General features: G+C 61.8%; 1 protein-coding gene across 2 annotated transcripts in view; it reads right to left on the bottom strand.

Moving 5' to 3' along the window:
- Positions 1 to 24,304, bottom strand: part of SEZ6L (seizure related 6 homolog like) — a 50,547-nt gene extending 26,243 nt beyond the window's left edge. For both annotated transcript variants that reach the window (XM_075434802.1, XM_075434803.1), the window contains exon 1: positions 24,183 to 24,304. In XM_075434802.1, coding sequence (XP_075290917.1) covers positions 24,183 to 24,249 — 67 coding nt within the window. In that variant the 5' untranslated portion in view covers positions 24,250 to 24,304. The remainder of the gene's footprint in view (positions 1 to 24,182) is intronic.
- Between the last annotated feature and the right edge of the window lie 731 nt (positions 24,305 to 25,035).

Here is a 25,035-nt window from a genome sequence, read left to right as displayed (position 1 = left end):
GGGGTTTGTCTTGTGTCTTGATCAGGAGCGCTCCAGAGGCGGATCAAGATTGCAAAGGCTTCTCTAAATCCACGGAAGCCTCCGCGGGCAGCCCCTGCGGCCCCTGCTGTCCCTGGGCACTGCGCTCTGCACAGCGGCGCTGGCACGGGCGGCTGCTCCGGCGAGACGGGACAGAAACGTCTGGGAGAGTTTGGAGCACAAGCGACCTTAATGCGAAACGACAGCTCGTCTTCAGGTCTATTCTGGGATCTGCCTAGATACCGGCATGTAAACACCGAGGAAGGAAGCTCGGCTCAGGGGAGGACGAATCCAACCAGCTTTCCCTCCCCCGCGGTTTATACTTAGCCGCTGTCGGAAGCGCTCGCTCCTCTGCAGGGCACGGGCGAGAAAAATGAGGGACCTCGAAGACCAGCGTAACCGGGGTCTGTGCTCTGTTACCCGTGCGATCCTTCTGCCCATACAAGGAACAACTAATTGCTCTGCCAAGATTTTTTTCAGGCGCAGTCTATTTTTTGCCATTTACGATAGTTTTTTCTTGCTCTTTTGAAGAATTTTGTCCCTTCTGCCCATACAAGGAACAACTAATTGCTCTGTTTTTTTCAGGTGCAGTCTATTTTTTGCCATTTAGGATAGTTTTATCATGCTCTTTGGAAGAATTTTGTTTTCCCCCTAGTCAGAAACAAACCTACTTATTGCCCATGACCTCTGTGCACGCAGTGCCAGGAATGGGTTGTGGCCTGGAATTTGCCGTGACGGCCCAGGCCCATTAATGGAGCGAAATGTAATGTATTAAGCAAAAGAGTCAATGATACTGCAAGGCCAGGCAAACAAAAGAAAACTAATTAAATGTCAGCTCAGGCTCTCCCCTTTACCACAATTTCATACGCTATCAGCTCTTGTTCTCCATAAAAGTGAAACAGGCTTTCCAGCGTTCCCTCTCTCAAGCGCCGTGCCCGTGCTTTGCACAGGGCAGGGACGTGGTGCTTTCAGGCAGTTCTCCTTGCCCGGTGGCCGTGGCACCGGCGTCCCCATGTCCCCACTGAGGGGGGCCCAGCTGCGCTCCTGGGCACGGGGCACCCCCAGGCTCTGCCTTCGACCCAGCGTGGCGGGGAGATGAAGGCTGCAGCTTCTGGACCTTGAATCTGCAGACAAAGCCTGGGCTGAAACCCGCGGTGCTGTCAGAGCTTCCCCGGCGGCAGCAGCCGCGGCCGTGCCGGTGCCTGTGCACCCTGCAGCAGGGACCCCCCGGCAATCCGGGGGCTTTCAGTTAAGGGCACAGTCAAGAGCGTGTTCCAGCCCTGAAAGCCTTTGTGGAGCAGCAGGGGATGGGATGCAGAGTTCAAAGCACCAAGAGAGGCTGGCAGCAAAGCACCTTGCCCACACCACCGTGGTCGCCAGCCCCAAAGCTTCGTCCCCGTGAGAGAGGGTCCCCGGGAACCCCCACAGACCCAGCCAGGGAGATGGGACCGTGTCCCGTGGCCGGTGATGGCAGACACTCGTGTGCTGCTCCGGAGGTGCCGTGGCTGGAGACAGCCAGGCAAATCTGATTGCTGCCGATATCTCAGCCAGAGGGGCTTAGAGGAATTAGGGAACTGCAAATGCTTGATAAAAGGATGCTGAAATAATCATAAAACACTCATTTTGCTGCTGTGCTCCTGAAGGAGCTAAACCAGGAGTAGCTGTATCGCCGGGTTCCCATTACTAATGCCGATGCTATCGCTGCCTCGCTGCGAGCACACGTTCCCAGGCTGCCGGCGGACGGCGGCTTGATTGCTCAAGTTCCGTAGTTACCGTCCTGAAGGCTTCAGCGATCTGATTATACCCGAAACCCTGAGAAGCTTATACGGATGCTATTAATGGCAGTGTTCAGCCCCCATGCTCTGCCTGTGTGACGGGCTTAGGCGGATTGACAGTGTGCTGGGACCGGCTAATCCTGCCCGGAGCTGCTTCTGCTGCAGACGGCGCGCCCGAGCCCTCCTTGAGAGCTGGGCCGCATCCTGCACCCCGCAGCACCCCAGCCTCTGCACGCTCCTGGCCCCGCACCGGCTCTGGGGGTGCCCTGACCCAGGGACTGCCCTGCTCTTGGGAACGAGCCCCCTTTAAGGGTCCATGGGAGCAGCTGGCCCTGCTCCGCTATAAAGCCAAGCCCAGGTGGATAGGCTTGGCTGGGATGTAGGGCTTCCCAGGGGCAGGGCTGCAGGCTGAGGATTTCTGTGTCGGGGACACCGCAGAGGAGATCTGCCGTGCTATGCCACGCCACACCATGCCACTCTGGGGTGGGCTGACTGAGGCACTGGACAGGCACTGCCGGTGGGATGTGCCACCTGCCCAGGAGCAGGGAGGCAATGCGGTGCCTGCCGCAGGGATGACCGTGAAGACCACGAGTGCTTGTGTGCCTGCGAGGTCAGGCACAGGGGTGGCTGGAATGGCACGTGGCACTGCCCTGGTACGGAGAATCCATGCTCAGGGATGCTCTGTGCCAGCAGAACTACTCCTCCGAACCAGCTGCGGATATGCACCCAGCTCTCCTTTAAAAAGGTGCTGCCTTGATTTATTTGCAGAGTATGGATCAATTTGTTGCTGTGTGCCCTGCCTTGAACGAGGCCCTCTGAAGGGTGAGATGGATGGGACGGAGGCAGCGAGGAGCGGGGACGGAGCGGAGCAGCGAACGCCGGCAGATGGTTCAGCTCAGCCTCGTCGCAGGCTCCGTCAGCGGGCGAAGCGAGCAACCGACAGCCGTAACGAGCGCAACTGCCTCCGCGCGCTGCCCGGCGTGAAGGGTGTGCGACGGAGCAGGGGCTCCCTCCGCTCCCGGGCTTGGGTGGGCGGAACGCCAAGGCCAGGCAGCTCGGGCAGGTCTCCCAGAGCTGTGCCCACCCTCGGCACGGAGCCGGCCGAGCCCCGGGATGCCCCGGCTGCCCCTCGCTATCCCCCTGCGCCGGGGCTCTGGGCGTTGCAGCCGCCCCCCAAAGCTACTCCCAATTCTGCTGTTGACGAAGGTGCTGGGCAGCCTCTGCTGCTTCCAGGGCTGCTGGGATGCTGCAGCCGCTTTGGTGACGCCGAATCCATCTTCCCAAAGACACAGGCTGCTTCCCTTACCTCCTTGAAGTCTGCGGTGTGCGCAGCCAGGGATCTAAAAAAAATCGGGCTGGGTCCGTCAAAACATGTCGGTGTGATGGACTGGAAATGCCTTGGTTTGGTTTCAGATTTTAAAGACTTTTGCCTTCAATCTTGAAGAGCAGAAGCACCTGGATCAAAACACTCTTTCACTTTCAGGATGTCAAAACAGACCGATGGAGCCGCGGTGGCTGCCTGTCTCCGAACAGGAGGTTTGAAACCTGCTCTTTCCTGCGGCTGCAATTTCAGTAAATGAAGATTTTCCCAATGGAAAAAGCAGTTTTCCTCAGGAGCATCCTGACAGTTCACCCTATAAGCAAATCAAACAGCAGCAATCCGACCGCCGGTGAGTCGTCCGTGCGCAGCGCCGAGGAGCGCAGCCGGAGCAGCACCTGCCCCTGGCGTCGGGCGTTTCCGAGCCGCTCCCCTGCGTAAAGGTGATGCTGTGCCGCCCGCAGCCGGCGAGGCGGGAGCGGGGAGGCTCGGGGATGGCTTTCATCCAAACGTTTGCATCGCCCGCAGAGAAAACAGGAAACAGTTCTCCCAGAGGCTGGCGCCCAGCGCAGCGGAAGGGCCGCAGCAGCAGTGCCCGTCCCCAGGTCCTGCTGCTCCGTGGTAGTGACAGCCCGCGGCTGTGGGGACCCCCAAGGCTCCGGTGCTCGGAAGACGTGGACATTGCGCGTTCCAGGGCAGGAAGAGCGCTCCGCAGCGATCCCCAGCTTGTGCGAAGCCGGTGGCTCTTAAAAATGAGTGCTGGGGTGCAGCGGGGCGTGCGGGGGTCCCCAGCTGGCTGTGGTGGGTGCAGCTGGCCAGCCCGCCTTCACCGTAGCTGTCCCAAAGAGCCGTGAAAAGGCCCGGGATTCGGAAGAAGAGAGATGCTCCGGCTCTGCTTGGGAGGAGGCTGCAGCAGAGGCCAGGGAGCTCCCGGACCCGTCCGTGTCCCGTTCCTGCGGGCACCTGGACGTCCCTCCAGCGCAGTCCCCGAGGCCGGACCTTCTGCAGCGGCTGCAGCCAGCGCCTCGCCGTGCTGGTCTGACCCTGCCCTGGAGCTCGGCGCTGGGCTCAGGCCAGGAACCCGGCCGGGCGCTGGGGCTCCCAGGGCGCGATGGGGTCAGGGTGCTTTGCTTGCTTTCCATCTTCATGAGCTTCCTAATGCCACAGAGACTCCTCCGGCCCCAGAGAGTCTCTGAACTGCTTTAAAATGCCCTTAAATCAGCCATGTGCAGGGGTTTATTTATGCTCGTAGGACTGTGGTCTGAATATTTCATTTTAAAATTTACATCTGTGTCACTAGAAACGCTCACGTAAGGTTGCCATGGAAACCCCTCATTACTGGGCGAGGATGCTGGCAGCAGTGCCCAGGCCGAGAAGCGATGGCCGGGAAGGACGGGGCTCTCCTCCCCGCTGCCCACCCGGCCGTGACTCCTGCGCCTGGCAGCAAACCCCCCGCCTCTGTCGGTAAAGGCAAAGGAGAGGAAAGGCGCTTCGCCTTCTGCCCGTGGTCAGAGGTGCTCGGGGACCTGCTGCGTCGGCAGGGGACACGGGGCTGGGACGCGCTCCTGCATGGCAGCAGACCCCCGTGCCCACGCGCGGCCTCAGCCCTGGGCTGAGACGGGTGGGAAAGCCCCGAGGTCCTGGCTGTGGGCAAGGGGGTTTCTGGTCACGGGTGGGAGCGGCGGGTTCGGGCTCCGTGGCAGGGACCGCTCGCAGGCGGGGGCAATATTTCAGCAATGAAATGCGCTGTGACCTCCCGCTTCAGTGGGGAACGCGTACTGCTTGTGCCTGACTCGCTGCGCTCGGGAGCAAGGGCACCTCCAGGAATGTGGGAGTTAAACTCCAAACCTCTCCCCCTCCGTGCTCTGGAGAAGCTCAGAAGTGCTCTAACGATCCGCAGCGGCCTGACAGATGCTTGGAAATTACACACTTCTCCAAGCTACGAGGAAAATGGATTTTTCTCCCCAGTGCTGCTTCGTGGAGCCAGAATCGATGAGACTTTGACTCTCCGGCATTTGTTTCGGCCACGTCAGCTCCACGCAGGCACCTGCGGCTTTGAGGGGACCTGACGATGCTCCCCTCGCTCCAGGAGCCGCTGCCCGCAGGTCCCTGTGTCCCCGTGATGCCCCAAGCACCGGTGCCCTGGCACCCCTCGCTCCCCAGCATCACCCCAGGACGGAGCAGCCCTGGCAGAGCCCCCTGTCCCCAGGTCCCCAGGGATGAAACCAGTCCGTGCTGGGAAATACCCAGCTCCTTCCCAAAGCGATGCGAGCACCCACGTTGGGTGCCACGTTGCAGGAGGAGCAGCGGCAGATAACGAAGAAGAGGAATCGAAGAGGCTCATCCAATTACAGAGGAATCAAGAGCTCTACAGCGTGGAAACGACACGACCTGTTGCATGCTGGCTTGTCCCGGCTCGGTACCGCCGCCGCGGCCTCCCCAGCTGACGGGTGTGTTTAATTATCCTGGTATTTAAGCAGCGATAGACAAGCTGGTGGGGACCACGGAGCACGGGGAGCAAAGCCGTTAGAGACAGCAGCACTTTGATGCAGATGTTAATTTAAGTTCACTGCAGCTTTTTATAACTTCAAATGCAAGAAGGAAACGGTCTCCCCCTGCCTTGTAAGGGCAGACAGGCCTGTCAGAAATGAATTAGCAGGGCGGTCTCCAGGACTAATTCATTTTTTTGAAAGCTGAGCCTCACTAAGTGCAAATAGGAAGTTTCCCATAGAGTTTTCTAGTCTTCCTGGTAAAACCCCAGTGCCAAACCTCCGGTCTCAGCCAGACGCGCTCCCAGGCTGGCCCCAGCCAGCACCAAACACAGCCAGCCCCGGGGAGGGACCTGCCGTGCCCCTGCTCCCTCCCGTCCTCGGCTGCCGTGTGCCCCCGCTGCCCCTGCTCTGGAGGGGTTTGTCACGAGGACGAAGGAACGAAGGCAAATCGATCCTGTGGCTCTCCTGGGCTCTGCGGCCGGGATGCTTGTTCCCCGGGGCTCGCCCAGGGAGAGGAAATTGAGTATTTTGGCAGCTTTTCAGGATACAAATTGAACTGGGGGAAGAGAAGCTCCTTCTTTTGCAACCAATCATCCAGCCTAGTCGTCTATATCAGGGTATAAAATTAAATGGGTTCCTAAAGAGAGAGTATATTTAGATACAAAAAGCCCATTCTAGTCAGCTATCTGAGACTAAAATAATTAATCTCCCATCACTGTTAAGATGCAGCGGAGCAGATCTTCAGAAGCGAGTGCTGTGATTAACTCTTTGGGAGCAGGTCGGCCCCATGAAGCATGGCTCGTGCCCTGCTCTGTGCCGCGATGCCCCGGGGGCTGCCAGCTCCTGCCCCGGCCGGGCTGTGCTCGGCTTCGCCCGTGCCACGCCACGCCGGCCCCTCTCGACGCTGGTGCGGCACCAGCCAACGTGTTGAAGGCTGCTCTGCCCTGCCACTGCCTCGTGGGCAACGGAGGGGATGCAGCAGCCCCAGCGTGGGTGTGGGAGCCCCACCAGGGATGCAGAACCGAGACTGGGATGCAGCAGCCCTGGCTGGGATGCAGTGCCGTGACTGGGATGCAGCAGCCTCTGCGTGGGTGTGGGAGCCCTGGCAGGGATGCAGCAGCCCCAGCTGGGATGCAGCGCCGTGACTGGGATGCAGCAGCCTCTGCGTGGGTGCAGGAGCCCCGGCAGGGATGCAGCAGCCCCAGCTGGGATGCAGCACCGTGGCTGGGGTGCAGCAGCCTCTGCGTGGGTGCAGGAGCCCCGGCAGGGATGCAGCAGCCCCAGCTGGGATGCAGCACCGTGGCTGGGGTGCAGCAGCCTCTGCATGGGTGCAGGAGCCCCGGCAGGGAAGCAGCAGCCCCAGCTGGGATGCAGCACCGTGGCTGCGGTGCAGCAGCCTCTGCATGGGTGCAGGAGCCCCGGCAGGGATGCAGGAGCCCCGGCAGGGATGCAGCAGCCCCAGCTGGGATGCAGCACTGTGGCTGGGGTGCAGCAGCCTCTGCATGGGTGCAGGAGCCCCGGCAGGGATGCAGCAGCCCCAGCTGGGATGCAGTGCCGCGGCTGGGATGCAGCCCAGGTTCCAGCAGCTCTGCTGCAGGCGGGATGTTTCTTGCAGGGAGCAAGCCAGGAGCCCTCTGCCCTTGCAGCCCCAGTCGCAGTGCTGTGGAGATCCCTGCCGACTGGGACCCCCCTGGGCTGCCGCAGGCTATGGAGGTCCGCACGCCACGGCCAGACTGGCTTTGCCCCAACACCTCCTCTCCCCAGTGCACCGGTGTCCCCATGCACCGGGCGCATCCCTCGCCGTGCAAGCCAGGGGCTCTGCGGGAGCGCGGCGGGCCCCGAACAGTGTCCCTCGGTCCTGAGCACCCCTGCTGCGGGGCTGCATCCCAGCGGGGCACCGCACTCCTGTCCCTGCCATCCCCACCTTGGCCAAAACACGCGCCAGGGCCAGGGGCACAGCCTGGGCGTCCCACCAGGCACACCAGGACCGCACAAGATATCATCCACTGGGTTTAGCTAAAAATCCCTGCATCTGGGGACAGCTGGGAAACAGTTATAGGATACACAGCTGTAAAACATCTGGAGACACAAAGTTCAGTCTAATTATAATAGATGACTATTTCTCCGCCTGGCTATAAATCGCTCGTGCTCTCACTTCCAGGCAGTCACATCCATGCACTATCTGACTATTCAAAACCTCCGTCTGTTGTTCTACCTGTCTGGAGTGTGTTCACGGCACGGTTTGATTTCATTTCCACTCCAGAACTGGAAATCTGAGATGACAATGTACCACTGGAGATCCAGGTGACCGGAACCGCCCCGTGCTCACGCCGCAGCATCGCTGCCCTGCGCTCCTCGGGCGGGGGGAGCCGGAGGATTCGGCTTCTGCCAGGGCTAACACAAGGCTCCTGCACCGACTGCGAGGCATGGGGTAGAGCTGAGCTGCCTGTGCCAAATCTGCTTGGCAGTGCTTTATATTTCTTTTGCAAGATGTAGCAGGAATCGCAGTGTGGCTGTAGTCCAAGCTCCTGAGAGCAGAGCGGATGCAGGCAGCCTCCTCGGGGTGGGATCGCTGCCTTTCCCCGTAGCGGCAGGGGAAGATGCAGCCGGTACCGCTGCCGCCCGTGGCTGCTGCCTTCCCCTGGGTTTTTCCAGGGGTACCCCAAAAGCATGGGCTTTTTTCTGGAGTACCCCAAAAGATGCCCTGGGGCATCTCAGGGCAGGATTTGAACCCCACCAGGTCCTGGCCATCTTCCCAGGTACCCCAGGGCAATGAGGGCGGCGCAGGGGAAGCCTGGCATAGCGGTACACGAGATTTTCTGCTCTCCCTGCCCAACGAACTGGGCTATTCCTGCCACGGGGACACAGCACCCGGCGATCACACCATGCGCTGGGAGAGGTGGGCAGAGCCGGAGATGCTCAGGGTGAGGGAAAGGGGACAGGGCTGGGGATTCCTTGTACCCCAGGCTGTGCCTTCATCCCCTGCATCCCCCAGCCCCCGTGCACAGCCCATTTCTCCCTCCCCAGGGACAAAGCGGGGTTTCAGCTCTGCCTGCTCGGGGGGTTTGTCAGGCCAGGCATCGGGGTCCGGCTGCAGCCCGTGTCTCCCCGAAGGACCTGCCCTGGGGGGAGAAACGACTCTCCAAGCAATGTTTTTCTTCGCATTTTCTCCCCTCACAGAGGCCAGGCAGAGACCTGCCTGCTGCCTGCCGCCGCGCAGTGCCCTTGAAAAGACCCTGTTGTGCTCCTCTGAAATTCTGCAGCTCTGGCGCCTAATGATTCCTGACAGATTGCGAACAGTCCCGCTGCTAGCAATCAGGAAGGCAGGAAAAGTGTTGGGTTACTGATGTTTGTGGTTATTACAGTTATTGGACTCCATCGATTACGGGGACGGTCTGCGCTGCGGAAGCTGTTAGTAACTAGGGCAAAGCCCATTCCTGCGCCGGCTGCCGGCCCGGCACGCCCCGGCGAAGCGGAGTGAGCACAGCTCGCAGCCGCACGTGGCCGAGGGACAGGACACGCTCCGCTCCCAAACGCCGCTTTACAGCCCGGAACGCCGCCGGGCAGACGTGATGCAGTTTGTCAGCCAGTCACCTCCTCCATTACTCCCTATTTTCCCTCTAAAGCAAGTAACAAACTGCACTTCAGCCGCCGGATCCTCGTTATGTCAAAACAACTCCGGGTTTGGCAGCGCGGCCGCTCCCCGTGTCAGCTCCGTGCAGGAGCCGCAGCGCCTGGCACGTCACCACACGTCCAGCCTCGCCGTGTCGTGGGACACACCGGTGCACCACGCTGGCTTGCTTTTTCAGAAATCAGCCTGTTTCTAGACAAGATTTGGCTGAAGAAATATAAAATTCAGTATTTTTTAAAATTTTTAAATTTTTTCTCTGTAAAACTGGAGTTGTTCTGTGGGGGCAGAGCAGCAGCTCGGGGCTGGCGCAGGCTTCGCCCCCCTGTCCTGCCCCGGACCCTGGGATGGGTGCCCAGCCCACCCGGGGTCCATCACCGCAGGGCAGCCGGGCTGCTGCTGCTTCCCTCAGTCCCCGCTTCGTTTTCGGCGACACACTGTTTTTTATATAATTAATTGTCAGCTGTATCAGTCATCAGTGATTTGTGTTTTAAAGATGGCCTGGCAGAACTAATTCCATTTCTGCACTGTCGTGCTGGACGATGATAACCTATGTGCGGCTTCTCCCACAGAGCCTAATGATGAGCCGCTGCACTTTATTTTAATTAATACAGATAGCAAATATATTTTCATTAGCCGTCGGGATGTCAGGAGAGAAGCACGGTCCTCCTGCACGGCGAGCAGCTGCGGTGCCTTCGCTGCCCTGCCCGGCTGCAGCCACCTCCGCATCCCCGTGCCGCAGAGCCAGCCCGGTGTCGGCACGACCCACCGGACCCCGGGAAAAGCGGCTTCAGCCACGCTGCTCCATGGCAGCGGCACCCAGGGCTGGGGGTGCAGTGCCTGGGGGGCCAGAGCTCCCTCTGGGGCCGGGCAGTGCCCGTGCTCCGAGCCAAAGCCCCTGTCGGGGTCCCTCCTCCCTCCGGCGCGGAGGACGTGCGATTCTCAGGCACGTTTGTAATTTCTGAGGTTGAGAACAACGAAGCTGGCTCCCTGGTACGTCTGACGACAGCAGCCCCTTGTTCCCGGAGGAAGTGACAGCCTTCCTTGACCTCTGCTCTATTATTCCGTTTGACTGATCTTAATTATATCGGAAAGGGTAATGATAGTCTTTGTGGGGGTGCAAGTACGTTGGGAACAGAGAGGACAGGCTCTTTGTTGAGAGCGGCGAGGGCTGCGAGGGCGGCGATGGCTGGCACGGCCCCTGCATCCAGCTAACGAGCCCGACGAGGTGCCAGATGCCTCCGCTCCCAGTGCCACCACCCAGGCACCACCCCCCCCCAGGAAGCCCCCGCATTCCCCCAGAATGGGGCAGCAGAAGGCTAAGAGCGCGTCGTTAACAAGCAAAGAGGACAAGGTCCTCCGGCTGGACCGCGGCGAGGAGGTCTCCCCTGTCACGCCTCGCAGCAGATGCTCCTGGAAGGGACGCCCCGCTGCTCCCCCGTGCCACCCACCCCACGGCACCCTGCCCTGCGTGGAGATGCCCCACTCTCCCCTGCGCCCATGCAGAGGCCCTGGTGGGCTTCCACGCTTTTCCTATGCCACAGCATCCCGCCCTGCGTGGAGATGCCCCGCTCTCCTCCAAGCCCACACAGAGGCCCTGGTGGGCTTCCACGCTTTTCCTACGCCACAGCATCCCACCCTGCACAGAGATGCCCCACTCTCCTCCACGCCCATGCAGAGGCCCTGGTGGGCTTCCATGCTTTTCCCTCCCCTTCCCGGGCGAGGCTTTGGAAACACTTCTCGCTCTTCAGGCACCTGGCAACATCTCCTTCCCCCACCCCCAAGAATTCCTTAAACAGGAAAATCAGAAAACACAAATGTGTAAGCTATTGCCTGGTTTCTCCATTAATCACAGCTGGGTTGAGTTAAACGAGAAAGCCCTTAAATGCCAGCCCTTGCAGCTTGTTTCTACCCAGAGCCCCATCTTGGGGTGGGTGCCTGGGGAAGCAGGGTGCCAGTGGCGGGGGCTGGACCCCCGGGCTCCCCTCAGGGAGCTCCTTGCTTTGCAGCGTTCCTGCTCCCACCAAAGCGGCCCCGGCAGCATCGCAGCCACTGCTCCAGCTCGGGGAGGAGCAGCACTCCACCAGCCTCTTCAGAAAGGCTGTGATATCCGCATCGGCGTGCGGAGAGGGGGCTTTGCCGGATGGTCCTCCTAGAGTCCTGTCCAACAGGCGCGTCACGGCGCTGGTGCCAGCGTGTGTTTCCTGGGGATGCTGTTATTTCTGACACACCCTGCTGACTGGGAAATGCGGTGAGAAAGTACCTGACTCTGTTCTTCCCAGCAGGTAACGAATCAGTAAATTATAGAAACCAGTGTGTTGTCCGGCTTGGATAAGTTTTTTTTCTACTGCTGCTATTGTTTATGCTCCTACAGGGTGATCGTAATTTTTAATGTGCTTTTGATAGCAGTGTAGTATGATTAAAATAGGCACATCTGAGGAATAAATCTGTTTTTAAGGGTTGCCTTTTTGACATGTAATATTAAATGCGCAGGGAAGGGCCAGCCACTGCTGAAGGGGACCTGGGCCATCCCTGCTTGGGGACGGTGCCCCCGGCTCCTGCTGTAAGGTGGCAGGGATGGAGGGCAGCGGCCGTGGGGCTGCCGAGGCTCAGACCCCACTGCCTGCCCCTCGCAAACGGGACCCCATGGCTCAGCACCTTCCTGGGCACCGCTCCCCCCGAAACGATGGTCGCCTGTCGCTGCGGGCGCTCGGCAGGGACCCATGAGCTGCGGCACAGCCCGTAGCAGCGCTTCTGGAGCAGCAGCCGGAGTGGGCAGGCTGTGGGTTAGGGCTGTTTGCTGGTGAGAAACACAACAGCTGATTTCCTGGGGGCACGAAGAGCAGCGGCAGGTTCAGCATTAACCTGTAACGTGAATTTTCCATCAGCGAATGTTCCGGACTGCAGCTGGGAACGGTGCTGGGGGGGCTTAGGAAGGAGTTATTCTCAGCTGAATGCCTTTTCTGGAGTTGACTCTAGCTCTGGGCTCGCAGTCCTGAGTGTAAGCAGAATCTTGCCTTTGCTATTTGTTCAGGTTTCTTGTTTTGATCAAAAATGCAGTGCTGCATAATTCAAGAAAGGCTTCGCTTGTGAGTCCAGTTTGATGTATGTGGAGCAGAAACGTGGAAAAATACAGCCGTGGCCTGTGGAAGCCCGCTCAGATGATCGGAGTCACTGGAGGAGATGCTATTTGCCGTGACTCAACTCAATCTGTGCGGCTGGGTGACAGCGTGCCGCGGAGCAACAACGAGCTGCAGTCGCCCTGCGCCGCGTCCCGCTGGCAGAGCCGGGCGGTCTGCGCTGCGGAGCATCTCCCCGGCGTGTCTCACCCGCAGCACCCAGCTGCCCGCAGCCCCGCGGCACCCTCTTCTCGTTGGCGTGCCCGTGTTTCTGCCGCCTTGGTTTTATCCCTTTGGGTGGCAAGGGCCGGCTCCTCGGGGCGCGGACGGCCAGCGAGGCCGTGCCGGCTGCGGACAGGCAGTCCAGCAGACTCCAGGGGCTGGCGTGGCTTTTCCAGACCCATCGTGATGCCCGAGCCCGCGGGCAGCGCTGGGCGTCTGCTGGGCTGCCGGTGAGCGGCGTGAGCCGTTGGCTCTGCCGCAGCTCGGCTCCCCGGCGCTCACCACTGCGGAGGGCGGTGGAGCAGCAGCGATGCCGGTGTGGGAGCGGGCAGGGTGCCCGCACGCCTCTGCCAGCGGTGCCGTGCCCCCAGCCCCTCGCCGTGCTGGTAATGCCCCGAAGGGCTCGGCTCTTGTTCCGCCCGCGGTGCGGGCTGGTGGGCATGTGGAGCCTCGAAGCTCTGCTCCGTGGGAGTTTGGGGCATATGCAAGAGCGGCAAAAGCCTGCGGAAGATGGGCGCAGATGCTGACATCTGGCAGAGCCGTGCGGGCTGTGGCAGGCGGGTGCTGGTGAGGGTGGGAGCAGCGGCTTCTGCGGGGGACGGCAGCGACGCTGCGGAGCAGGCGGCTGGGTTGGTGCTGCTGCTGCTGGCCTTTTGCTGCAGAGACTCTAGAAAAACCCCAGTCAGAGGAATGGAAAATGTTTTTGGATCTCGATGTTGTGAAAGGCATTTTGCAGTGGGAAAACTAAAAAGCTTCACCTCTGAGGGAGCCGGCTGAGCCTCCCCTGTGTTGCTGAGCGTTGGGCTGCAGCTGCGAGGGCTCTTGTTTTGCTGCACCCTTCCCTCCCTACCTTTCCTAATGAATTCCAAGAAAGCCTCAATGTATTCCTAAACGGGAACACAGCCTGTGTCCTTCACAGTCATCTACACAATAAAGACAGCCATTTCGCTGCTGGCAGGCATGGGCTCCTCTGTACTGAAAACAAAAGCTGAAAAGAAGCCTTTATATTTTTTGATTAGGTAGCTTGAAAAGTTTGCTTTAATTGAAATTGCGTCACTGATTTCATCTGAGTGTCAGCTCGGAGCCCTCACGGGAGCGCAGCCGCAGCCCTGCGCAGCGTCCCGTGGGAGATGCGGACTGGAGGGCCCCGGAGGAGCGGGAACCATTGGGCCTTTGGGATGCTGGGCTGGGAGACCCAAAGCTGTTGACTTTCCTTATGGAGCAATACCATCACCCAGTAACTGCCAGCAAGCTCTGCTCCCCCGAGGAGAGCAGTGCTGCTGTGGGGCTGGGACCAAGGCAGGGACTGAGGACCATGGGGCATCCCGCCGAGCCCTGCTCCTGTCAGGGCAGGAATGGCCCCAGCCAGTGCTGGTCACTGTCCCAAAGCCACAGCCGTCTGCCAAGCCCATCCGACCCGGGGGCACCCACGGGCTCGGGCACCCACGGCACGCTGGCTCCAGTGCTGCTCCGAGCAGCCGGGGTGTGTGCAGAGAAACTGAATTTAATCCTTTTTAAGAGAACGAATGAGGAAGGAAGAAAGATTACTGGGGAAATTTGCTTTTGGGGAAATTCTGTCAAAGACAGATTGAAATACTTGAGCGCAGGCTGGGGACTGAGTCCTGGATAAAAATAAAGCGGGACACGGCAAGGCTGTACCTTCCCAACGACATCAGCTCCATTCATCTGCCCGGCGACGCTGCAGCCGTTTCGCTGGCAGCCTACAAAGGCATTAGAAGTTACATTTTCCTTCGCTATTTCTCAAATGTATTTATGCGGGGAGATGCTCGTGGAAGTACATCGTGTGCCTTGGGCAGAGGATTAATTCCAAACTGTCACCTCGCTTTCTGATGGGTTTGTAAATTCTGCACTGTTGATTTGTACTCTCAGTAAATTGATAAAAATCCTCTTTCCAAAACCTAATATGCTATTTAGAGCTCACCGGGGCTTTAGACCTCATTGGCTCACATATTTATGTAAATATAGTGTCCAACAGCAATTTAAAAACTGCTGCATGGGTAACCTGGAGGGATGACAGGGGGCAAAGGGAACCAAGTTGTCTGACAGGGGCTGTGCGCTCTGGGCAGCGGCTTTGCCACCTCTCGGGCTGCTGGGCTTTGGGGAGGCTCTGCAGGCTGCTATGGGCAGTTCTTGTCCCAGGATCTGTCCCCCCTGCACCGGAGCCAACCAACCCAGGCGGTGCTGGGAATAGTCTGATGTCTCTAAGCACGCTCCCGGGGCCGGAGCGCAGTGCTGCATCCCGCCCCGGGTACCGGACTGACAGAGCCGTGCACCCCCAGCCCCGCCGACAGCAAAGCAGCGCTTGGAGAGCGTTGTTAACGTTGTTAGCATCATCTACCTTTCCTGTTTTAAATACTTTCCTCATTTGTCTCCTGTGAAACGGGGGACAGGACGGCTGATGCGTCCAAGTGGATCTCTGCTAAGCTGTATTCGCAGAGCTCCTCGCTGCGTGCGGGGATGGGGCTGGGAGGCTGTTAGGGCTCATGCGGGAGCAGTCTTGCAGTTTAGAGACTTGGTGTCTTTGCAGATGGAAGTCTAGGACTGTCAGGAATAGCCTGATTTTTACTGAAATTGCATTTAAATCACCATCAGAATACGCAAGCCCGGCCCCTGCGTGCGGTCAGGCAGCCCTGCTGTCGGGGGAAGAGCTGCAGGGTGGCGGAAGGGACGTCGGGAGTGCTGTCCTCCGGCATTGTCCCCCAGCCACCAATCTGCCCAAGACGAAGGATCTCATCCACTAAATGTTGACATGTTCCATTAATCCACCCTAAAAACTCAGACAGAGATTCTCGCTTGAATTTTAAATATTTTCAGCCGTTTTGACTGGGTCTGAAATCACCCCAAACTGGCCGCTTTCCAGAATGTTCCCTTGCTCCCCCCACATTATTCCTCTTTCGTTAGCGCTCGCGCTAATCTAATATCTTCATCGGTTTATTGCTTTGCTCACAGAACTGCACAGAGCCCAATAGTGACTGCCACAAGCCCTTGCTGGAGAGCCCCCCCCCCCCATACCGTCCCCTCCCCCCCCGGAGGGACTGGCAGCAGATCTGCTCCCACCGGCACCTGCCCGCTCTGCCCCAGGTCCCCGCGGCAGCGCCGGGTCCCCACAGCAGCTCCCTTGTTGGGGGGCTGGAGCACATCACCGAAACTCCCCCGGCAGCCCCAGGGACCACGCTTGCTGTCCCTCCCCTGGGGCTGTCCCCGCGAGCCACCTCTCCTGGGCACGACTCCCAGCACCTTGGGTCCCTGCTTTGGCACAGAAGGTGCAAGCGAGCGAGACAGTGAGGCGGCCAGGGAGGTGGAAACTCCTTGTGCCGAGCAGATGACACTGCTGCGGGATCGGCCCCGCAGACCCTCCTTCTGTCGCAGCTGAATTTCTGGATGCCTTTGCGTTTGGCACCAAGTTTCCTCTCCAGACTACAGCTTTGCATTTGGAATCGCACCTCCAGAGCTGGGTTTAGCAGCCAGGCTGCTCACACGTTCCCTCCCCGCTGCTGCCAGGAGCTTGGCTTTCGGCTGCGCGAAGTTCCCCCGTGCCCTCCTGCCGCAGCCCCCTGCCCGGGCGTGCAAACGCCCTTTGCCTGTGTGCACCCCCTCCTCCCGCCAGCGCCCACCCAGAGCCCAGCCCCGGGCACTGCCCCTGGGGGAGTCACTGGGGCTCTCCGGGGGTTGAACCCCTTTTAGTCAGCCCCCTTCGACTGCAGGCGACGGGGTCCTGGGGCCAGGGAAAGGGAGGAGGCTCTGGGTAAATCAGTGCTCGTCCCTGCACGATGCCGAGCTGGGGAATCCTGGCAGAGCTTCCTTGCCTCGCATCAGGACGGCTCCGGGTTCAGCCAGAACTTGGGTCGCTTTTGCTCAGCAGCTTTTCTGGTGTATCCCCAGGGAAAGAAAAAGGAGGGAAAAAGGAAAAAATACTCAAAAGCTGGCTAAGCTGGGGCTGTGCACTCTGCCTGCCCTGCGAGCACGTCAGCCTCAGCTCCACCAGAGACGTGAATTTTAGCAAGCAAAAGAAGGAAGGGAGGGGAAATCAGCTTCTCAGCACCCCAGGAACACCGTCCCCCCCCGAGAGAGGGGATGTCCCCTGGCTGGGGACAGCGTTACCCCCGCGTGCCCCCAGCCCCGAGCCCCCAGCCGCTGCGGGGACAGAGCGCTGCAGCCGAGGGTCCCCCCTGCCACGGGGCTGTCACCCCCCTGCACCCTGCCAGCCCGGGACGACGCCCTGCGCAGGGGGACCGCGGGCCCCGATTCGGCTTTTACAAGACCAGTGCAACTCCGGCAGCGGTAACGGCGTGGTGCTCACTCACAGCAGCACGCTTCAAAGGGTCTGTAACGCCACATCCATGTCATCGAAGACAGACGCTGCGACAGAAATAATTTCTTCTCGGAAGCGCAGGAGCAGCGCTCCCCGTCTGCGCCAGCTGCGGCCCCCGGCTTTTAAAGTTCCCAGCAGCTCCTTGCTGATCACCTGCACCCCTGTTTTTTCCAGGGTCCCAGGGCTGCCAGTGTGCACCGAGCTGTGTCGGGACACAGGCGCCGGCCGGGACTGCTGAAGCATCTGCCAGGCCACAGGGACCACGGCTGTAGCTTCCAGTCGAAGGTAAGCAGCCCTTGCTCTCACTCATCGAGCCTACGCCAAAGCCACGGCCAGAAATCCACAGCGCTTGGCTCTCTGTTAGGGAAAATGAGCCTTCCTTCCTCCAGCTGTCTCCTGGCTTTGCCTCTTCCACCCCAGACTCTGGTTGGCTCCTCCAGCTGCCCAGCCCCATGGATCTCGTCTGATTTCTGGAATCCTTATGGATGCAGCCTGAGAGATGCCAGAGCTGAGTGGCAAGGGGGTCGCTGCAAGTAGCAGAAGTTCATTTATTCCCCCTTTTGCCCTCCGCAGCGGCGCAGTCGCTGTAACAACAGCTCTGGGGGATGGCGGCGGGCGAGCAGCCTGTCCTGCCCGAGCAGCTCTGCTTCCCTCAGGAGAGCGGCTGGCAGCCGTGGGCGCAGGGCTGGGCTGCAGGAGCTCCCTGAGCCAGCGTCCATCTGTCCTGGGCTCTCCTCTCCTGCCGGGCAAGGCCGCAGTGGGCAGATCTTCACCGGAGCAGGACGCGGAGCAGAGCAAACCGACCCCACGGGGCTGTGCGAGAACGTCCTGAACAACTCGTCTGTTAACAAGCTGTGAAACGAGACTGACAGACAGGCAGCTGGTGGCCTGTCCTCGGAGACGAGGGACACCTTCCCTTAGCACCTCGGCGGAAAAGGGCTGCGTTCTGCAAAGCGTTTGTCCTTCGCTTCACCCCGGCTCAGGCAGACCGCGTTACCCCGACGCCGAGCTGGACTCGGGGCTGCAGCGAGAGCAGCTGAGGCACCTGTCTCACGCGGGTCTCCTCCGGGCGTCCGATCGAGGCATCGCTCGCGTGCGCATCCACATGAAAAATGATCTTGTGAAGCAGGTCCTTTTGGGAAGGGCTCTGCGAAGCCGTGGAAGACAGTTACGTGCAGCCCCTGAACCACAGGGGCCGGCGTCAGAGCGATGCCAGATCCTCCCTGGCCCTGCTGCGGCCGCCCCGGAGCCTTCCCGATGCTCTGCGCTCTGCGTCTCGGCGGGACAGCAGCGTGGGGCAGAGACCCCTGCCCAGGGCCTCGCAGTGCTGCCGCGCGTCCCCGGCTGCAGCGGGGAGCACCGAGCTCCAGCTCCGCGGGGTCCGGTGCTTTCACCTTAGGACGTGTTAAAGCTCCTCCTGTCTCTCTTTGCATCACGCCACTTGCCGAACACCCCTTCCCCCCGAGTGGGCAGAGGGAACAGTGAGCCCCCCACCCAGCGCATGCTGCTGGGGTGGGCTGGGGTCCCCCTGCCCGTCTGCACCCCACTGGCAGCGGCCCGATGGCGTTTTCTGGTGGCTGCTCGGCTGCGTGTGTGTGACCTCCCTGCGCAAGCAGCGGTGGAACAGCAGCTTCGCAGGGCTCTGCCCCGAGGGACGGCGATCCTGGCCAGCACAGCCACCACAAGGACTTGGGAGAGCTTTTTCTTTGCAGCCCTGCCTGCTCTACCACCGCCGGCAGACCTGACCCCCCCCGGGGCACACACACACTCCACGTGTCCCGATGCCACGGCTGGAGGGGTGGCAGGTCCCCGTCCCCGCAGCCATGGGTGCTGGCACCCGCTGCACCCCGGGGTTTCTGCTCCCCAGCCATGGTCTGCTGGAAACATCGCCTTTGGCCCCGCACGCCGCTGCGCTAACGAAGGGGAACGGCCGGGTATCGCCAACGGCCCTGGGCTCGCCCCGTGCGCTGCCTTCGCTGCCGGCGCGGTGCTTGCTCTGCTGAAGCTCTGCAGAGGACCGGGGACCACCAGCAGGTGCTCATCCCGGCGTCGGGCGGACGATCCCCCCCAGACCCGTGGGGCCCCTCGCCTGCCTTACCGAGCACCCTCTGCCCAGCGAGCCATGCGGTGAGAGACCCAGAGCTACCTCAGCACCGGGTTCAGCAGTCTCCTACCCCCGACTAGAGAGCAAATCCATCCTGCCGGACTGGAAAATTGGAAAGCCAGTGCTCACGCTGTATTTTCTATAGACATCTATCTGAACTCCCGAAAGATACATTTATTGGCAGGCTGCAGTTCCAGCCATGTAGCTGCACGTTACGCTAATTAAAATATAGCCTGTGTTTTGTAACAAGATTTCCTTGGAGCGTATTTTACTGCTCAGTAACCACTTTCAAATATTTGAAAAATAAAATCGCATCAAGTAAATAACTTTTGGATTGCTCGCGGAAGGTTAGTCTTTTTCTTTTTTTCCAAAGCCTACTGGAACTGGCTGTACTGCTTGCAACGGCAGAGGATGTAAAATGCACCGATTTCCGAGGCTGCTCGTAGTCTGGATCCAAAGCTGCGTGTTATTTAATCATACGGAGCCCACTTCGTTTAAGAAAGATCTGTTTGTACAAAACGGGGTAAGGAATCACAGAATCACACAATCACAGAATAGTAGGGGTTGGAAGGGACCACTGTGGGTCATCTAGTCCAACCCTTAAGGAAGCAGCGGAGTGCTCAGCCCCGACCCTGAACACCCGCGGGAACAGCCCTGCCCTCTGCCATCCTCACACCGGCCATTTCCAGCGCCCGCATCGCCCGCCCCGCGCTGCCCTGCCACCCCTCTGTGCCTGCTGCCTCGCCGGGGACTGTCATCTCTTCCTGTGTGGGCCCGGCAGAAGCTGAGGTACAGCTACCGGGGATGGACTGCACACCGAGACGCCCTGCGCTTCCCTTCTCACGCGGTTTGCTTTGACGAGACCTCCGTGTGGCATTCTGTGTGCCAGGGAGCCCGTTCGGCTTCGTTGGTCTGCAGGCTGCCTCCTCAGCGCCAGGTACGCGCATCGAACTCCTCACTGGCAGAGGAGTTAGAAATGTATAAAAGGAAACGTTTGTGATGCCGTAACATCCACAAAACACACACTTTAAATAACATCTTTATATATTCATAATGGCAAAAATGCAGCAGAAGGAGAGGACTAAGAGATATTGATTTCATTTTGTTGCTGCTGATCCAGACTTTCCTCGTTCTTTCTGCCAAGGAAGAGAGAAGGAGGAGGAGACATTTATTACGACCTCTGATACCTCCCTGTCAGCTGAACTCCATTCCCCGGTCTCTGCGGCCGCCCAGCCCGCTGGCAGCCCGGCTGCGGGCTCTGCTCGGGGTGCTGCCGCTCGCAGCGAGAGCCACCGCTCACTTGTTGCAGCCCTCGCCGCGGTCTCGCTCCGCTTCCCTGCCCGCTGGACACCCCTGATGTTCTGGAAGCGTTCTCCCGCGGTGCTGCGCTCACCGCGGAGCCGGGCGAACCCCAGGGCTCGCCGTGCCGCCGCGACAACCGGCCCGGCGGTGCCCCGACGCCGTGAAGAACCGAAGGGGGAGCCCAGATGCCGGGGCTATGGAGGACCCCGATGCTCAGCACCCCTGGGCTGCGTCTGCTCCCGGCTCCGCACCTCCGGAGGGGTCTGCCAGTCTCACCACAACATCCAGCGGCCACCGCTCTGGGTGAGCAGAGTGGGCAGCACAGGCAGCACAGGCAGCACAGGCACTATGGGCAGTGCAGGCAGCACGGGCAGCGCAGGCAGCATGGGCAGCACAGGCAGCACAGGCAGCACAGGCAGTGCAGGCAGCGCAGGCAGCACAGGCACTATGGGCAGTGCAGGCAGCACAGGCAGCACAGGCAGTGCAGGCAGCACAGGCAGTGCAGGCAGTACAGGCAGCACAGGCAGTACAGGCAGTGCAGGCACTATGGGCAGTGCAGGCAGCACAGGCACTATGGGCAGCACAGGCACTATGGGCAGCGCAGGCAGCTCAGGCAGTGCAGGCAGCCTGGGCAGCACGGGCAGCACAGGCAGCGCAGGCAGCACAGGCACTATGGGCAGTGCAGGCAGCACGGGCAGCACAGGCACTATGGGCAGTGCAGGCAGCACAGGCACTATGGGCAGTGCAGGCAGCACAGGCAGCGCAGGCAGCACAGGCAGCGCAGGCAGCACAGGCAGCACAGGCAGTGCAGGCAGTACAGGCAGCGCAGGCAGTGCAGGCACTATGGGCAGCGCAGGCAGCACGGGCAGCGCAGGCAGCACAGGCAGCACAGGCAGTGCAGGCAGTACAGGCAGCACAGGCAGCACAAGCAGTACGGGCACTGCTGCCGCCCTTCTCTGCCCGCAGCTGCCAGACCGGACGCAGCCTGCCCGCACGCCGCATTCACACGGTGCTGCATTGGTATCTGCGCTGATGGCCGCGCTCCTCGCACGCTGCCGCCCGGAGCCTCCCGGCACGAGCCCTCGCGAGGGGCCGTGCCTCTGCTGCCCGCTCCGCGGCTGCGCTCCGCCAGTGCCGGGGGCAGAGGCTTTCACGCCTCCTCTCTGTTGATCTAAACGGCTCCGCAAGAGCAGAGCGCTGAAAAGCCACCAGCCGAGCAACGGAACAGCGCGAGGAGTCATGTGGAATCGGTTGTTTCTTGAAAGAACGAGCCGAAAGAGCAGGCAGGCGGAGCGCAGCAAACCACCTCTCCGCAGGGCCTGATCCTGCTCCTCCTCACCCTTTGGGAGCAGCAGGGCTTGCTCACCCGGGCCCTGGCTGTGACGTCCCGCAGGCTCACCGAGAAGCCTCACGCGGGGAGAGCCGCCGCGTCGCCGCCGGCCCCCGGGCCGCGTGTGCAGGAGTTTGGGATTTCACAGCAATAATTCACCGAACCTTGTAAAGGGTCAACTGTTTATCAGCTCACTCTCTGCCAAGGAGAGAGGAGTTCGGTACGCTGCGTTCTCATACCCCAAGATTTCTGACGCATCGTGCTAGCCATAAGGGCCCAATCCTGCTCCTGAGGAGCCGGGCTGCCGGCTGGTGCTCCCAGCGGGTGCGTGGGACCGGGCAGCCCTCCTGCCCGCAGGGCAAGCGGCAGTGGTGGAGCTCGAACCCCGCACCGGGCCCTGCACTCGCTGGGTTTGCTGGCCCGGCCCCCCAGCCCCCCCGCTCCCCCCAGCAGCATGGGGACCGGTGCCGTACGCACGCGTCTCCCGCAGCAGCTCTCCAGTGGCCTGGACGAGAGCGTCTGTGCAGCGCGACGGAGAGCAGGGTCTGCCTGCTCGTTCCGATGCTGCAAGGGGATGCCGGCCGCTGTGGGCAGAGAGCTCAGGTCCGACTCCCTCAGACGTCCGCGCGTGTCCGTGCAGAGAACACCACGCATGCAGGTGAGAGAAAAAATGCCGTCACCTGCCCCCGTGTTACCAAGAAAGAAGGACAGATTCTGTAATAACGACTCTGTACGGAGAGCTGGCTGTGAGACCAGAAAGTCAGCGTCTTCTGATGCAGTCTGGACACGCGGACAGAAACGGCAGGCAGCATTGCACGGCGCTCCTGACGCCGGGAGCTGCTAATCCTCGCTAAAACCACACCATCGGCCCCGGAGGTCGGGCTCCCGGGCCCTGCACAGACACTGCAGCGCCGGCAGGCACCGGCCTCTCCCGTTCTGCCCTGACCAATCCGCACGGGTAAGCACCGCCAGCCGCACGCCGAAACCCGGCCGCCGCAGCCCTCCGGTTACGAGGCACCAGCAGCACCGGTTCAGCGATCTTGAAGCACCACGCCAGCTCGCAACGACTTCGTCAAGTGACCCGCAGACGGGTCCCGGAGCCTATTCTTAGGTCTGGCATCACGGCCGTGGGCAAGCGAGAGGGAGCGGATTTCCGTGGAAACGTGAAACACGTGGAACGAACACGCAGCCCCTGGGAAAACACCCACCACCCCACGGCCACCCCCTGCGCACCCGGGCTGGTGGGATGGGGACGTCGGCAGGGACCCGGCACCGGGGCTGGGGACTCTGGAAGCTGGGGACATCGGGGGCTGGGGACACCGGGCTGCTCCCTGTGTGGGAGGGAGGTGGAGGGCCCGGCGTGGCCCCCCAGGAGGACACAGACCCCGTTAGGATACGGACACCTGGGAGGACATGGCCCCCCATTAGGACGCGGAGCCCCGGAGAGGCCCCATTAGGACACAGACCCCCGGGAGGACACAGACCCCCATTAGGACACGGACCCCATTAGGACACAGACCCCTAGAGCAGCCCCACAAGGACATGGACTCCCAGGAGGACACAGACCCCATTAGGACACAGAACCCCGGAGCAGCCCCACTAGGACACGGACCCCTGGGAGAACACGGACCCCCGTTAGGACACAGACCCCATTAGGACACAGACCCCCGGAGCAGCCCCACTAGGACACAGACCCCCATTAGGACACAGCCCCCTGTTAGGACACGGACCCTGTTAGGACGTGGCCCCCTGTTAGGACATGGCCCCCCATTAGGACACGGCCCCCCTCGAGGACACAGTCCCTGTAAGGATGCAGACCCTGGGAGCGCTACTAGGACACGGACCCCCGGGAAGACATGGCCCCCCGTTAGGAAACAGACCCCATTAGGACACGGACCCCCGTTAGGACATGGACCCCCGGGAGGACACGGAGCCTGTTAGGATGTGGACCCCCGGAGTGGCCCCACTAGGACACGGACCCCCGGGAGGATGCGGCCCCCCGTTAGGACACGGACCCCGTTAGGACACGGACCCCCGGGAGGATGCGGACCCCCGGGAGGATGCGGACCCCCGTGCGGACGCGGCCCCGGCGGCGGGAGCTGTCCGCCCCGCGGTGCTGAGCCGCCGCCGCTGCCGGTGCCGTTGCGGGTGTGGGTGTGGGTGAGGGTGCCGGTGCGGGTATGGGTGCGGGTGCCGGTGCCGATGCCGGTGCCGATGCCGGTGCGGGTGCGGGTGCCGGTGCGGATACCGGCGCTGTGCGCTCCCAGCAACGCCAGAAGTTTCATCCCGGCCCGGGGAGCAGCAGAAGCGGGGGGTCCCCGATGCGCGGTGGCACGGCCGGTACCAGCAGCCCCTCCTCGGCCGGCTGCCCCCTCCCCGGTCCGAACCCCCCCTCCCCGGTCCCGGCGGTGCCCGTCCATCCCCCCCCCCCCCACCCCGGGCGGGAGGCGCAGGGCCCCACCGGCGGCCGTTCCCGGGGAGCCCCGCTCCGCTCCGCGCCGCAGCCCCGTCCCGCTCCGCCCCGCTCCGCCCCGCTCTCACCTGGGCGCGGGGCCGCGGGGGTGCCCAGCAGCAGGGCCAGCAGGCACAGCCCGCCGGGCCCCGGCATCGTGCGGCGGCGGCGGGAGCGGCGGAGCCTCCGCGCTGCTGAGCCCAGCCGAGCCGAGCGGGGCCGGGCCGAGCGGGGCCGGGCCGGGGGCGGGCGCTGGGGCCGGTGCGGGGAGCGGGGAGCGGGGAGCGGGTGCGGCGGAGGGCGGAGAGGAGCGGAGCGGCGCGGAGCGAGCCGGGGGGGGGGAGGGCACCGGCGGCCGCCCCGGCCCCCGCACAGCGCCGCGCGCTCCGGCCCCGCCCGCCGCCCCCCCGGCCCCTCCCGCCCCCCCCGGCCCCGGGACACCCGGTGCCCCCGGCAGCCCCCGCCGCAGCCCACCGCCCAGCCCCTGCCCAGCGTCTCGCAGCGTCTGGCTGCCCCTTGTCCCCAAGCCCCCATAGCACCCCAAGCCCCCCTCATTATCCCAAGCCCCCCCTCAGCATCCCAAACTCCCCTCAGCACCCCAAGCCCCCCTCAGTGTCCCAAGCCCCCCCTCAGCACCCCAAGCCCCTCTCAGCATCCCAAGCCCTTGTCAACACCCCAGCCCCTCTCAGCACCCCAGCCCCTCTCAGCACCCCAAGCCCCCCTCAGTGTCCCAAGCCCCCCCTCAGCACCCCAAGCCCTCTTCATTTTCCCAAGCCCTTGTCAGCACCCCAAGCCCCTCTCAGCACCCCAAGGCCCTCTCAGCACCCCAAGCCTCCCCTCAGCACCCCAAGCCCCTGTCAGCACCCCAAGCCCCCCTCAGAACCCCAGCCCCTCTCAGCACCCCAGCCCCTCTCAGCACCACAAGCCCCCCCTCAGCACCCC

This window comes from Opisthocomus hoazin, chromosome 13 (genome assembly GCF_030867145.1).
Source record: "Opisthocomus hoazin isolate bOpiHoa1 chromosome 13, bOpiHoa1.hap1, whole genome shotgun sequence".
In the NCBI taxonomy this organism is placed as follows: Eukaryota; Metazoa; Chordata; class Aves; order Opisthocomiformes; family Opisthocomidae; genus Opisthocomus; species Opisthocomus hoazin.
Note: the sequence above shows the minus strand (reverse complement) of the source record. Positions and strands in the feature narration are given on the sequence as shown.